The 15,542-nt window shown below is 39.4% G+C and overlaps 1 protein-coding gene across 19 annotated transcripts in view; it reads right to left on the reverse strand.

The window, feature by feature from the left end:
• The window catches only part of DLEC1 (DLEC1 cilia and flagella associated protein), an 84,407-nt gene that overhangs the window by 39,193 nt on the left and 29,672 nt on the right, over positions 1-15,542 (reverse strand). For all 19 annotated transcript variants that reach the window (XR_004312372.1, XR_004312371.1, XR_004312370.1 and 16 more), the window contains 3 exons: positions 13,894-14,087; positions 13,296-13,516; positions 12,389-12,467 (listed from right to left, as the gene is read on the reverse strand). Coding sequence is in view for 16 of the 19 variants with exons in the window: in XM_032459206.1 (XP_032315097.1) it covers positions 12,389-12,467; positions 13,296-13,516; positions 13,894-14,087 (494 nt within the window). In the remaining 3 variants the exon portion in view is untranslated. The remainder of the gene's footprint in view (positions 1-12,388; positions 12,468-13,295; positions 13,517-13,893; positions 14,088-15,542) is intronic.

Below are 15,542 nucleotides of genomic sequence, written 5' to 3' on the forward strand. Positions count from 1 at the left end.
TATACAGTTTCTAAAATTTTACTTTATTTTATTCATTTTTTTCAGTTTCTAAAATTTTAATATAAAATTTATCAACCTTTTAGTCAAGGTTTCTACTTCAGTTCCAAGAAAACTTTTTATATTGCCTGTATTTTCTTCTTAAATTTTGGCTTGCAATCTCCGCTGGAAAGTCTTCAGTTTAGGCTATGGAGCAAGGTAGGGATTAAATTATGTTCTGTATGGCAAGGATACTAACTCAGTTTTGCCTCTTCAGGTCTCTGCACGTGTACAGAACAGCCCTGGTGCTGTTCCCTCTGTCTGCTGCCACTCTCTCAGACACGGAGCTAGCTGCAGCCACCGCTGTCATTACGGATCGAGGTGTCCGTGGCACGGCTGCTCCTTGAACCCATCGAGGCAGGTCCCAAGACAGCCTTGCTCTCCGCCACATGAGGCAAACCCCCGACCAATGAAGGGCAGGATCCAGCAGTTTATATGGCTTTTGAAGGGATGTCCCACAAGACAAAATAACCAACTGCACTTTCTGGAGGTCACCTCGGTGATACATTCTTGGACTGGCTATGCCTCTTTCCATTCCCTCTCCTCACTCCTCCCTGGAACTGTACATGAAAGCACATAATCCACCACCTCAGTCTCTGCTTTATGGGAAACCCAGGCTAGGACAGCTGGGCATCACAAGTGTCCTAAAACAGCAGACCCTTAGGATGTGATTCTGGGGTTAGCTTTCTTGCCAATCAGGCAGGGATCCAAATGCCAGAAGGTGGGAAGTCGGGTGTGATGACCCCTGGTAAGCAGTGGAGTCACCATTACAGAGGATTTCACCCGTGATCAACTGAAATGCAGTGCAGGCAGAGGTCAGACACTGAAACGTGTGGTAGCTATGGCGGCTGCAAGGTCTGGGGAGACAGTAATTAGAAGGACTGCAGAGTGGGCTGGCTTTCCTTAGCAGCATAAAAGCCTTGGGGGAAAAAATGACAGGCTCAGGGCAGCCAATTGCCAACTCAAGGCCCACCACAGAGACGTTCCTTGCATTCCTTGGTTACACACAATTTGCTCCTGGGGTGTGTGTGTGTGTGTGTGTGTGTGTGTGTGTTTCTTCTTGCTCGATTTGGTTTTTTACTTAGTATTTCTGAACCTATGTTCTTTTTTTTTTTTCATTTCAAAAAGTTTTTAAATTTACCAAAATACAGTAAGAACACAAAAGAGAAAGTATATGAACCATAATAAGCCCCTGGCTTACAGGCACAGGTCTCTGTTCCCACCACAACTCCAGCACTCACAGCCTGCATCCCATTCTGCCCCCATCTCAGGACAGAAAAGCTCTCTCACGGCTCCACAAGGCTGGGGAAAGGGAGTGAACCTATGTCCTTCAGCAACACTGGCTTCAGGTTTTCATTTTTCCTTATTTGGCTTTGGTGTCAAGGTAACATTAGGCTCTATCTTAAACCATTAGAGTGCAACACAAAATACCATAAACTGGGTGGCTTACGAACAACAGAAATGTATTCCTCACAGTGCTGGAGGCTGGAAAGTCCAAGATCAGGATGCCCACACTGTTGTGTTTTGGTGAGGGCCCTCTTTCACTCCTGCCTTCTCACTGTGCCCTCAAGTGGTGGATGGGACAACAGGTCTCTTTAGAGCTTCTTCACGAAGGCACTAAGCCCATCTGTGAGGGCTTCCCGCTCATGACTTAAGCACTTCCCAAAAGTCCTGCCTTCTAATACCATCATCCTTGAGGGTTAGGATTGCAACCTACAAATTTTGCGGGGACGCAAACATTCAGACCACAGCAGGCATGCAAAGAAGAGCTCATACTGATCCTTCTCAAACTCTTCCAAAAGATTAAAGAGGAGGGAATACTCCCAAACTCATTCTATGAAGCCACCATCACCCTGATACCAAAGCCAAAGACACTACCAAAAAAGAAAGCTATAGGCCAATAGCGCTGATGAACATAGACGCAAAAGTCCTCAACCAAATATAGCAAACAGTATCCAGTGACACACAAAAAAGATCATACGTCATGATCAAGTTGGGTTCATCTCACGGACACAAGGATAGTTCATCGTATGCAAATCAATCGTTGGGATACATCACATCAACAAGAGAAAGGACAAAAATCACATGATCAACTCATTAGCTAATAATGAGGGTCTGTTCCTTCTTTTTCTGGTCTCTGAAAGAGTTCATGTAAGATTGGAATCAGCTTGCAGGTTTGGCGGTGGATACTGGCAAAACGAGCTGGGTGGGCGTGGCATTTCTTTTGGTAGAAAGTTCTAAGTTATTTTCATCAGTGTTGGGCAGCCACATAGTTAGAAGAGTCAAAGAGTTCTACAAAGTTCTAAAAATAGAAATCCTGCCCTCTTGCCCTGCCTCTACCCTCACCATTTCCCACACCCGAGAGCCAGTAATTTTCTGTCCTTTAGCTGATTGGGAATTTACTCCCATGTCTCCAAATGCACTTTTTTTTTCATCTTCAGGCATTGGATGGATGATGCAGACATTCTCTCTTTTCTCTCCCATAACCAGCTCACTGTATGACACGCCCCTCCCATCCCTTATCTCCCCGATGAAAGTTACATCATACTACTGGTTAGATCAGTAATTAATGCTTACATTACTGTTGCTATGGAAATGCTGCTCATGGCTGAGCATGACATTCTCCCTTATACAATTTTTGTTTTTCCTGGAGTTAATCACTGACAAGTTATTTTGTCTGCAACATACTTATCAATAATTTAATCTCTTTCCACTGCCCTACAAATCTCTTCCCAAGATGGCCACATGTATCAGAGACTCTTATCAGCATCACCCCCGTAAATCAACCTCTCCTAGAGCCTTCTGGCCTCTTCGGATCTAGACTGGTTGCCTGCCTCACCTGCTGCTATCACCCAGGACAAGACAAGCCCTGTAGCAGTTTTAAGACATATCTGGAAGTTCTGAGAGGTAAGGTCTATGTGGCTTCCCCTCGAATCTGGGCCAAGTTAAGTGACTCATTTGTAACCTGTAGCAATGCAGAGGAAGTAATGACTTTAAGGTAACCTCCAAAGTTAGGTCATAAAAAGTGATGCAACCTCCACCTTGCTTGCTAAGATATGTGCTTAGAAGCTCTGATCACTCACTTTGAGCTGTCCGATTACCCGGAGGCAGCCATTCCATGAGGAAGCCCAGGACACATGGAGAATCCACATGCAGGTGCTCTGTGGACAGCCTCAGCTGCCTAACGACAACCAGAATTGACTACGTGAGTGAAAATGCCCCACACAGTTCCAGCCCCATCTTTCAGGTTATCCCCGGACACTGACTTTATCTAGCTAAAACTTCAAACATCATGGATCAAGCCATTCCCACTGTGCTCTGTCTGAATTTCTGATCCAAGGAATCTGCAGCATGATAAAAATGGTGGTGTTAAGTTGTTAAGCTTTGGAAAAATTCCTTTTGCAGCAACAGTAACTGGAGAACCCTTTGTTACAAACCTGGGGATTTCCTTCACCTTTTCTTATGCTGATTCTCGTCTCCCATAGACCAAGCCTTCCTCTCCCTTGCTTTCCATACTTCTATAGGGGATCATGTTCCCTGAGAGTTTCCTGAGAAAGGGTGCATGGGACACGCATTTTTAAAGACCTGGCAAATTTGAAAATGTTTTAATCCTTAAACCTGATAGTTTGGCTGGGTAAATAATTATTATGCACACAGTCATATGCCCAACAGATTCAAGGGGCATTTCTAAGAGGCATCACTAGATACAATTCAATTTATATACGACTGCGGCCAACTTGCTCTGAAGGAAACCAGCCACTGTGCACTGAGGAAGGGAAGGGAAAGGAAAGCTGATGTGGAGAAGCCTTCGCAGAGAGGAAATGAGATCTCAGCTGAAAGCCGGCATCAACCACCACCCATGGGAGTGAAAGAGACTCTGGCCCCAGTCTTTTGGCTGAGACCCCAATGGCAGAACAGAGATAAACTGTTCTCACTGTGTCCTATCTGATCAGCAGGCAAACTGCTGTCTCGCACCACTAAGTCCTGGGGCAATTGTTACATGGATATAGTAACTGAACTCTGAATATATTACAAGAGACTCCCATGAAAGTTGCTCTTAAAACCACGCTGGAAGGGACCATTTCAAGTACTTCCTTTCTTTGTTTTCTTCTGACAAATACTTTTAAGCACAGTGTTCTTAAGATCCAGAACATAATACATCGGCATAGATGCCTCCCACTGTATAAATGTTTAGAGTCCTGCAACCGGACATGCAGTCTCTGTGATCTGACCCTGAGGCTCACCAAACAGCCACTAGATGCAGACGAGTCCAGAAGAAGAATTTTACTCCAAGATTCTTCAGATGATTGTGGGAGAAGGAAGCTACAAGCATGGGATGGGAGGAGGCATTGTCTCACTAGACTGTAGTGAAAGGTATCAGCATGAAGTTCTAAGTGTATGAACACGGGTAGATGGATATATGCATGCATATGTGTAATATACATTTGCATTTGCATGGCTGGACCTGTGAAACTGCTGTTTTTCCCCAGTTCTGTTCATTGAAAGGACTTAGAAGCAATGATACCCCAGGAGCAAATAGCAGATCTAGTGCTTAGACCTTGGTTTCTAAATACCATTCTCCACTAAAAGGAATCATGGCTTCTTAGAAACTGATTCCAGAATGGGAACAGAGAGCGTACAAGATGTGCCTGGAATATCCTGTGACGGGCAGAAGGTAGGGTAGTACTCAAGAAACTGCTCAGTCATATCAAGAGAACACAGGGGACAACTTGTAACGCTCCCACTGGACAAATCTGGGATAACTTCAGAAGCAAAGTAAGTATCGACTTCAAATGAAATAACTCCTTTTAGGCTAGACTAACACAATTTCATTATCTGAATGACTCTAAACAAGATGTGCCCTCACCGACAAAACAAACGCTGTTACAATAGCCAATGTATCTTACAGTATCTGGATACGTATTTTGAAAAAGATGACACAACCAATTAATCACAGGGGGAAAAAAACACTTAACTAAAATTGACCAAGCTGAATCTTAAGACGTATTCTCTTGATTGGACCTAGACCCATCAAAAAATTGGATACAAAATTGGTTCCAAATGTTTCCTATGATATTTATAATTGTGTTTGATACTCAGGTATTTGAATATTGCCCTACCACCAATATCAAGCTGACATCCTATAACAATTCTGCACCAGAGACTAAATCCTCTCCTCTGGGAACTTTTCACCAAAATGGGGGGAGTTGAGAAATTTTCATGAGGGAAATGATACAGACCTGGCCTGACTAAGATAAAGACACTAATGAAGGACATTGGAAGACACAGTCTGTCACATACATCTCACAATAATTTTCACAAGATTTTCTGGAAAATTTATTTTTAAATTCCTGAAATTGTTCTGATGCCATCCTTCAGGCTGCTTAAGAACAGACTGCCCAACTGGCCTCTTTCTTACCCCAAAAATACACAGCAAGAAAAAAGAGTCACTGTTTCCAGACTCCAGTTTTTTCTCTCCCCTCTCAGTTATAAATTCTGTTTTTGCCTTTGTTCACTGAAACAGGGCATTGACTATTATTTCTCAAATAAGGACATAGATAACTAATTCTGATTTATTATTTGACATCTATTGATGAATCTTCCAATTCATGAATTTAGTATATTTTCAGTAATGTGCTGAACAACCAATTCTTAGGGTGGAGAGAGCCCTGATTTGGTAGTGTTTGCTGATTTCTATGGAGTGGATACTCCCATACTAATTTCAAGATACCAATGTGACATCACTGAACACAGAGTTGGAAAGAGATGCCCATGGTCAGCCCTCAGGAGTTCATATAGCCTGGTTCCAGCACACCATGGGGTACAGGCATGCCTTGGAGATATTGCAGTCTCAGTTCCAGATTGCAAGTATCATGATAAAGCGAGTCACATGAATGTTTTGGCTTCCCAGTACATATCAAAATTATGTTTACACTATGCTGCGGTCTGTTAAGTGTGCAATAGCATTATGTCAAAAAAGCAATGTACATACCTTAATTAAAAAATACTTACTAAAAACTGCATACCCTCATCTGACAACACAGGGTTGCCACAAACCTTCAATTTGTAAAAAATGCAATAGCTGTGAAGCACAGTAAAGCAAAGTACAATAAAACAAGGTCTGCCTGTATCTCTGACCATCTATTTGAGTCTCCTTTAATTTTTTTAATTATATGTTTTAGTATTCTGTCAAAGTCTTACACATATTTATTTGAATTTATTCCTAAATTTAATTTTTTAATAAACTGTAGATAGTACCATGTTTTAAATTCATTTTATAACATTTGCTCTGGTACATAGGAATAAAATTGGTTTTCATGTTGACTTTGTATCAAAGACTTTTAACAAGTTCACATATTAATTCCAATCACTTATCTGTAAGATTCCTTTGGATTTTTTTCAGGTACATAATCATGTCAGCTGTGATAAATATCAGATTTATTTTTGTACATACTGTTTATCAAATTATGAAAGATTTATTCTACTCCTGGCTTGCAAAGAGTTTTTAAAAAATCATGAATAGGTATTGAATTTTGTCTGCATCTATTGACAACTATATGTCTTCTCTCCCTTATTGCATTAATGTAGGGAATTTTACTGATTGCTTTTCAAATGTTAAACTAACTCTGCACTGCTAGATCAAACCAGCTTAGTCGTGATGTTTACTATTTTTAGATAAAGCTGAATTCAGTTTGCTAATGTTCTGTTAAGAAATTTTGTGTTTTATTCAGGACAAAGTTTAGCCTTTCTTATAATAATTCTGAACTTTCAGGTTTCAGTATCAAGATTATGCTTACATTCTCATTTTTTTATTCTTTCTATTCTCTGTAAGAATTTGTAAAAGGTTGTTGCATTTCTTCTTCTGTTACAAACATTTAGCTGGAAAGTCATCAGGGCCTGAAGTTTTATTTGTAGGGAGGGTGGTTTTTTTTTTCTTCCCACTTTTGTTTCTGTTGTGTGTTATGCTGTGGTTTTAAACAGTTTTATTGAGATGTAATTCACATGCCACCCAAGTTACCCATTTAGAGTGTATAGTACAATGGTGTTTAGTATATTCGCAGAGTTTATGCAACCATCACCACAATTTAATTTTAGAAGATAGTGAGGTTTTAAATCATGGATTCAGCATCATAATATAGTACTCTTCAGAGGTTTTTATTTCTTCTTGTGTCTGTTCTGTAAATTGTGCTTTCCTGGAAATTTGTCTATTTCACCTACATTTTCAAATTTCTAGGCATAAACCTCTTGTTATCTTTCTAATGTCTGTGGGATCTATAAAGCTGTTTTTTTTTTTTCTTCCTCGCTGATCTTGGCAATCTTTACCTTCTCTCTTTTTGCTCAGTTTTGTCAGGGACTTGTCAATTTTATTAATCTTCAAAGAACTAATTTTTGACTTTGCTGATCCTATATTTGTTTTCTATTTTATTAAAATATTCTTTGGGGTTAATTTTCTCTTCCAATTTTTGAGATGTATTCCTCAGTAACTGATTTTCAGACTTCTTTCCTAATATGTGAACATAAGTCTATATGTTTTCCTATAAGCATGCCTCCAGCTGCAGCCCTTAAGCTTTCATGCACCATTTAAAAATAATCATTCATAATTTTCTATTTTCTAATTTCCATTATGACTCCTTTGACTCAAGGGTTTAGTAATGAATTGCTTAATCTCCACATATTTGAAGGAGTTTCTAGTTATGTATTTGTTATTCAATCTACTAGGTTCAAGCTCTAAACGCTCTCAGTCCTTGGAAATTTGTTGATAATTCCTTTATGACCCAGCACACAGACAATTTTGATAAATGTTCCAAGTAAGTTTTAAAGAAAATGTACATTGCAATTGCTAGGTGCAGTGTTATATATAACAATTAGATATAGTTTGCTAAATATATTGTTCAATTCTTCTATATTTTTACCGATTTTTTTGTCTACCTACCCTTTAAGTTTTTGAGAGAAGAATGTTACAATCTCCTCATGTTTGTGATTGTATCTGTTTTTTTCTTCTAGACTTGTAAAATTTTGCTTAGATATTTTGAGGCTAAATCATTACTATAGATTTTTAAATAGTTGTATCTTTTGGATGGATTTTTTTCTTTTTTACCTTTGATCAGAATGAAATGGCCCTTTTCTTTATTTCTAATAAAGCTTCTTGCCTTAAGATCTACTTTCTTTGATATTAACATAGCCATGCCAGTTTTCTTTTGGTTAACGTTTGTCTGATGTATCTTTCTCCATCCTTATATTTTCAATCTTTTTGTATCCTAACTCTTAAGGGTATCTCACACAAGCAGCATTTAGTTGGTTTTTGTTTTCTACCCTGTCTGATGATCTTTCTCTTTTAATTGGAGTACTCGGTCCACTTACACTTCATGTAAATACTGACAAATTTGGAGTAAAATCTACCATGTTTTTATTTTCTACTTGTATTACCAGCCATGTTCATTTTTTCTCTTCCTTGCCACCTATTAAAGGAATCAAATTTTTTTTAAAAATTCCATTTCCCCCTTTATTAGTTTGTTACTTTTATATCATTTTACTATTTGAGTAATGATTAGCCCAGAGATTACAACAAGCATCCTTGAATTATTAAAGTTCTTATATTATTTAGCATTCATACACTTCCAAGACAATTCAAGGATCTTGGAACACTTTAAATCCATTTACTCCTCCCACTTTTGGGGTATGGTTATAATGTTTTTAATTCTACATACATTTTAAATAACACATTATTATTGTAATAACTACACTATTATTATGGTTATATTTTACTTAATATTAATTTACCCTTACTGTTGCTTTTCATTCCTTCTTGCATTTCTTTGCTTCCGTATGGTGTAATTTTTGTCTGAATTCCTTTGGTTTGGACCTTCTCTTGGTGAATTATCCCCATGTGGTAAGGAATGATCAGTTTTTGTTCGTCTGTCTTCATTGGTCTCCATTTTAAAAGATATTCTCACTATGTTTAGAATTCTAGATTGAAAGCTATTTTCTTCCAACACTTTGAAGCTTCCATCCAATATTTTCTAGCTTCTATCATTTCTCTTAGAAGGTGGTGGATCTTTTTTCTTTAGATACTTTAAGTTCCCCTGCTCCCATCCCATACTGCCTTTAGTTTAGAGCAGAATTTTATTATAATGTGTAAGTATAAGGTACAGTTTTCTTTTCATTTCTTTTTTTAAGGGTATGGTTTTCTTTATTTTATTCTGCTTAGGGCTGTTAGTGCTTTACCCTATGGCTTGAAATCTTCATTACTTTTGGATCATTCTCATCTATTTTTCTTCAAATACTGCTTCTGTGACATTCTCTCCTCTTTTTCTGGGACTTCAATTACATAACAGGCCTGTTTAAGATGTCCCACATTTTAAATATTTATTTATTTATTTATTCTTGTATTATTTTATTTATTTTTTGGCAGAAGGGGGCAATTAGATTTATTTATTTTTAAAGGAGGTACTGGGGATTGAACCCAGGACCTCATGCATGCTAAGCATGCGCCCTACCACTTGAGCTATATCCTACCCCTGTCCCATGTTTTTAAAATGCTGCATTTCCTCATCTTTTTTCTCTTTGTGCCTTAGTCTGGATCATTTCTACTGACATTATCTCCAAGTCTTCCTGTCATCTGTGTCTAACAGGTTGTTAAGCCCTTCTAGTGAGTGCTTAGTTTCAGTTCTAGAATTTTCATTGTTTGTAGATTCCCCAGGTTATCTAGCTACAACATTACCGTAACCGGAATTCTCCCCAATACATATTTTAATGCTTTATTTTGAGATATTAGATTTACAAGAGTTGGAAAAATAATCCAGAGCATTCCCTTACACTCTTCACCCAGCTTCCGCTTATGTTAACCTCTTAGATAACAGCAGAACAATGATCTTTATTAACTAAACCACAGAACTTATGTGGGCTTTTCCAGTTTGTCCACTAACATCCTTTCTCTATTCCTGGATCCAATCCAGGATCTGAAATTGCATTAGGCTCTCATATCTTCTTAGCCTCCTCCAATCTGTGACAGGTCCTCAGTCTTTCCTTGTTATCCATGACTCCAAGCCAAGCCTTTTGAAGACCACTGGTCAGTTATTTTGCAACACATTCTCAGTTTCCTTCCATCAGAGTTTGTCTGATGTTTATTCATGACTAGGTTGAGGTTATGCATTATTTGCAAGAATGACACAAAAGCAATGTGCCCTTCTGGGTATGTCATATCGGGGGGTATACGACACTGATGTGTCTTATTAGTGGTGATGTTCATGTTGATCACTTGGTTGAAGTGGTGTCTTCCAGGATTCGCCACTGTACAGTTACCGCTTTTCCTTTGTAATTACTAAATATTTGGGGGAAAGACTATCCAGTTATCTGCTTCTGCTCACCCTTTTACTCAATAATTTTAGCCTACTAGTATGTCTTGCCTGCAGATTTTATTAGTGTGATATTTAATGGTGATTTTTTTATTTCTCTCACTCTTTAAATATTAATTAGAATTCTTTCTTAACAAAGAGTTGTCCCTTCTCTCCTATTTATTTATTCAGATATTTACTTATATGAGTATATGGACTTACAGACATTTATTTTATTCTGCATTGTGATCTAACACTACTAATGTATGTTTTGTTGCTTGAGTTGTTTGAACTTTGGCCATTGGGAGCTCTGTGTCCTGATATGCCTTCTCTCTTTCTAAATTATTTTAGCTTCCTTTCTCTGAGTCCTTGCCTACTTCTCCAACTGTCTTTGAAATGTGTTGACCAGACACAGAAGTACCAAACACACAAGTCCAAAAGAGAACACAGAACTGCTAAGTTCAAGAAGGAAACAAAATGATTTCTTTAACACTTAGCAGAAAGGACCAACATATTTGCCTGTTTTTGCCATCAGTGGTTGAGTTCCTGAAGAATTATGGGTTTGCAAGTGTTCTTTAAGCTGTGAAGTATAACCCACGTGTGCGTGAAAGGACTGTCATCATTAAGCATAACTGCCTTTGCACCTGGTGAGCAGAACTGGTGACTGCTCAGCTTGGTCTTGACCTCATTCCCCAGGATGGTGGGAGGCTGGCATCAAGAAGGAAGCTGAGGGAGGTGGTGGTGGTGCTAACAGCTCAGTGGTAGAGCACGTGCTTAGCACGCACCAGGTTCTGGGTTCAGTCCCCAGTACCTCCATTTAAAAAAAAAAGAAGCAGGCTGGGAAAAGGTGTGAGGAAAGTCTGTATGTACTGCTCTTGGATATACTGTTAATTGAAAAAAGCAAGGTGCAGAGGATAGTAAGAAGGAAAGTGGGTTCAAATATACCTACATATTTGCTAATAATTCCAAAAAGATACAATAGAGGAACCCAAACTAATAGAAACAGTTACCTACAGGGGTAATAAGAATATAAGGAAGAAGGGACATAATAGAAGTTAGAGGGAAGGTTTTGTTTTTTTTTGAAACAGAAATTCACAGCGCATAGATGCAGAAGGAATAATAGAATTAGAGGTCACCGTTTTGCAACCCTTAATTTAAAAAAATTGACCGAGGCGACAACCATCTAAGGCTACTAAACCATTAAATGAAAAGTTGAGAAGAACTTTGTAAAGAAAGAATTAGGTTCATAACACCTGAAGCCACTTATCACCGATAATGTGAAAACCGGCTATCATGCTCCATGCATCCTCTTGGGATGCAACAAGAAATACACAACATCACGAAAGAAGTATTCTTGCCACTAAGAGAAAAAAAATACGAACATGAATCCAATCAAACCTCTACATCTATCAAGTTTACAGAAAATCTTGGAGGACACAGGAATGTGTTTCTGTCACCACAATAATGCAATTAGCCAAATCCAGAATATGAGAAATTACAGTTTCTTCAACAAGCAAAAGGGATTTTTAAAAAGAAAAGGATGGAGGAGGAATTATTAACTAAACGAGGAATAAGAGGTACTTTAACCAAATGCAATGTTTGAATTTTGACTCAAAGAAACCAATTATAAATTTACTTTAAAAAAAACAAATGGAGGAAAATCAGACATGGATGGGTATTAGCTGACACTAAGGAATCACTGTTAATATTGTTGGATGTGATGATGATTATTTTTTAGAAGTCCTCATCTGTTAGAGATATTGAAGTATTAACTGAAGAATGATGTGATACCTGTTTTTCCTTAAAATACTCCAGTGTACACATGGTGCACACAGACATACATACACACTTGAAGTTGTGTGGGTAACAGACAAAACCAGATTTGCAGGAAGTAGATAACTGTTAAACTTGGGTGAAGGGCGTGCAAGGATTCATTACAATCTTTTCCTTGGTTTGTGTTCCACAATAAAGACTCTTCTAAAAATGGAGTGGGATCTGTAAAGAAATAAGATTTTTACCTCATAAACTGGCCCAATTTCATAATCTGTGAAAAATCCAATTGATGGCTTGGCTAGAAACACTGGAGTGTCAGCACAACTGTGGGAAGGCAAGAGAGGGCGGGAAAGGTTGTTAGTTTCACCCAAGTGACTGATGCATGTAAAGTAACTACATCCAAGAGATTCACCACGTGTCATTTGTTGGGTTCTGCGGCTGTTAAAACAGGTTACAAAATAGTTTTGCAGCAAGATTGAATCTTTGTGACGATACAGGTAGCTACGTATTTTATTTTCAGTATGCCTGGGAAAAACTCCAGAAGCTTAAACAACAGTAGGTTAACTGGATTTTTAATACAGGTGCTATTTTCCTTTGCAAATCTTTTCTAATTTTTCTGAATAAAAAGAAATTATTTGTTTAATAAGGAAACGTTAATAGTGCTAAGTCCATTAAAATCAGGGGAAAACATTATGAAACCATGAAGCAATTTCCTCCCTTCATAAGGATAATTACTGAAATAGAGCCAAAGGCATTCTTTTAAAGAAAAATCACAATTTATAGTACTTGTTATTAAGCAGATCTTAAATATTTTTATTTCCAAGCCACATAAGACACATGAATTTAATGGAAGGAGCACATGGCTACATAGATGCCTTCTATTTGACCCAGACTTTTCAGGTATTAAACAAAGGGCCAGCACTAACCCCTATTCCTTAAGACTCTGGCAGGTCAGAAAAACACAAACCCAGGGCTCCAGGGATGTCGGAAGGCCACATGGGTCGGTAGCTCCAAAGCCCTCCTCTGTTCTGATACTGACATCCTTCCCCAAGAAGTCTAGAATCCTCCAGAAGCCAAACCACACCTAGGACTTTTGGAGTTTTACTCTGCAGAATCAGATGTTCTGAGAATAAGAGTCAGGGAAAGACACACCTCTGTTCCAGCTCTCCATTCTGGGACTGTCCTGTTGGTGCCGGCTTCTTCGGAGGAAAGAGAAGAGACTTGCCCCCATACGGAGTGTCAGGGGGGAAAAAGCGAGGGTTTTTCAGGAAGCAGTTCCGACTCTCCATCCTGGCGAGCAGAAGCCGCTCCTGCTGCCTCTGTGGCACCCGTAAATGGTTCATCCATCTTTTATTCTTTTGTGAACCTGTTTTCTTTGGAACACAATAAAAAGTGCAGAGTCGGGGGGGAGGCTATAGCTCAGTGGTAGAGCGCGTGCTTAGCATGCACAAGGTCCTGAGTTCCATCCCCAGTACCTCCATTAAAATAAATAAACCTAATTACTTCCACCCAAAATAAATAAAGAAATAATTTTTTTTTTAAAAAAAAGGGACAGAGTTAATGACAGACAGAGGGGCTATGCGTGTTGACACCTGGCTGACCACAGGACCCACAGAGAGCCAAGGCAAACCCTCCTCTGTCTCACTGTGGGTTTATCACGACTCCTCATGTCACTTGGGACCCCTTTCCCCTCATCATTGCCCATCCCCGCTGCCCACATCCACACCCACGTGCGGGCTGCAACACTCACCTTGACAGTTTCTCTGGACCTGAGTTTGGCCCTGAAAGATGAGGCCCACGTCAGGCTGTCCATAGTGAAGTCCAGCTCGTCTTCGGACTGAGAGCGCATCTTCCGGCATGCCAGCTTCTTGGTCAGCTCTTTCTTTGGGGCGAAACGTTGTTCACAACTAAATGTCGGTTTTGAGTATCCAGGGACAAAGTTGCCTATAGCACCAAGGAAAAAACTCAAGTTACGTCACCAAGGTGAAGTGGTGGATGCTTCTAAGATGACTAAATAAAACCACCAAAGGCACAGTTAGCTTGATACTCTTCCCTAAACTTTCATATTTCCTACACCGGATGTAACTGCCCTTTATTTCACATATAACTTACTCCTGGAACTTATTCTGTGTCTTGGAGACTAGAGGGTTAAAGTATTTGTTCAGTTGTTGAACATGGTCAGGTAGCATGAGTGGACCACTGTCACACACACACACATGTACACATACCCCACACGTGAACACACTTTTTCATGATATTTGATTCTGCTACCTTCTCTGGCCTTCCTCTCTACAGGGCTTAGGCCATCATGAACTCTTTCCTGATCAGTACCCTCAATTCTCTGGACCCCAGGCCTCCCACCCTAAATGTCTTCTCAGCTCCAAATCTCCAGGCATCATCAGAGTCCCACCAAATTGGGGTGGCTGACGAGCTCACCTTCGGAATCTGGCACTGCTAGGCCACCTGAGGTTTGGCCACAGAAATCTACATGGCGACTCTTTCAAAACTCTATCTCCCTGCTGAAGCCCACAATACAGCTTCCCCACCCCCATTCACTCTCAGAAGACCTTGTCTCCCATATCACAGGAAACTATCATATCTCTCTCTCACACACACACACACACACACACACACAACCTTCTCTGCTCCCCACCCAACCTTCTGTCCATACTCAGCGTTGCTCCAGTCTGTCGGGGGGAGGGGAGAGCCCCTAGGTCTGTGTTCTGACTCCATCAGAAACTTGCTCCCTTGCTTATCTAGGACTTCAGACCCTCCCTCTCTTGGTTCATTCAACTGCATTTCTGAGCATTTTTGTATCTCCTGGTGTTGGGCAGCTGACGAGAGTGTCATATTCCACGCTAAGACTCGTGTCTTGTAAGTGTTAGGGAGCTGGGGAGGAAGTGGCTTACTCAGATTTGACCCTCTCAATAGTTGCTATCAAAATTAAAGGAACTATGGAATATTACTCAGCCATAAAAATAATGCATTTGCAGCAACATGGATGGAGCTAGAGATTATCATACTAAGAGAAGGAAGTCAGAGAAAGACAAATATCATATGAAGTCACTTAATATGTGGAATCTAAAAAAATGATATGAATGAACTTATTTACAAAACAGAAACAGACTCACAGACATAGAAAACAAACTTACGGTTACTAAAGTGGGAGGTGGGGGGAGGGATAAATTAGGAGCACAGGATTAACAGATACATGCTACCATATATAAAATAGATAAGCAACAGGATTTACCATATAGCACAAGGAACTATACTCAGTATCTCATATTAACCCATAATGGGGAAAAAGAATTGAAAACATATACATGTACAACCAAATCACTTTGCTATACACCTGAAACTAACACAATATCGCAAATCAACCATATTTCAATTAAAAAT

Source organism: Camelus ferus, chromosome 17, assembly GCF_009834535.1.
Source record: "Camelus ferus isolate YT-003-E chromosome 17, BCGSAC_Cfer_1.0, whole genome shotgun sequence".
Classification (NCBI taxonomy): Eukaryota; Metazoa; Chordata; class Mammalia; order Artiodactyla; family Camelidae; genus Camelus; species Camelus ferus.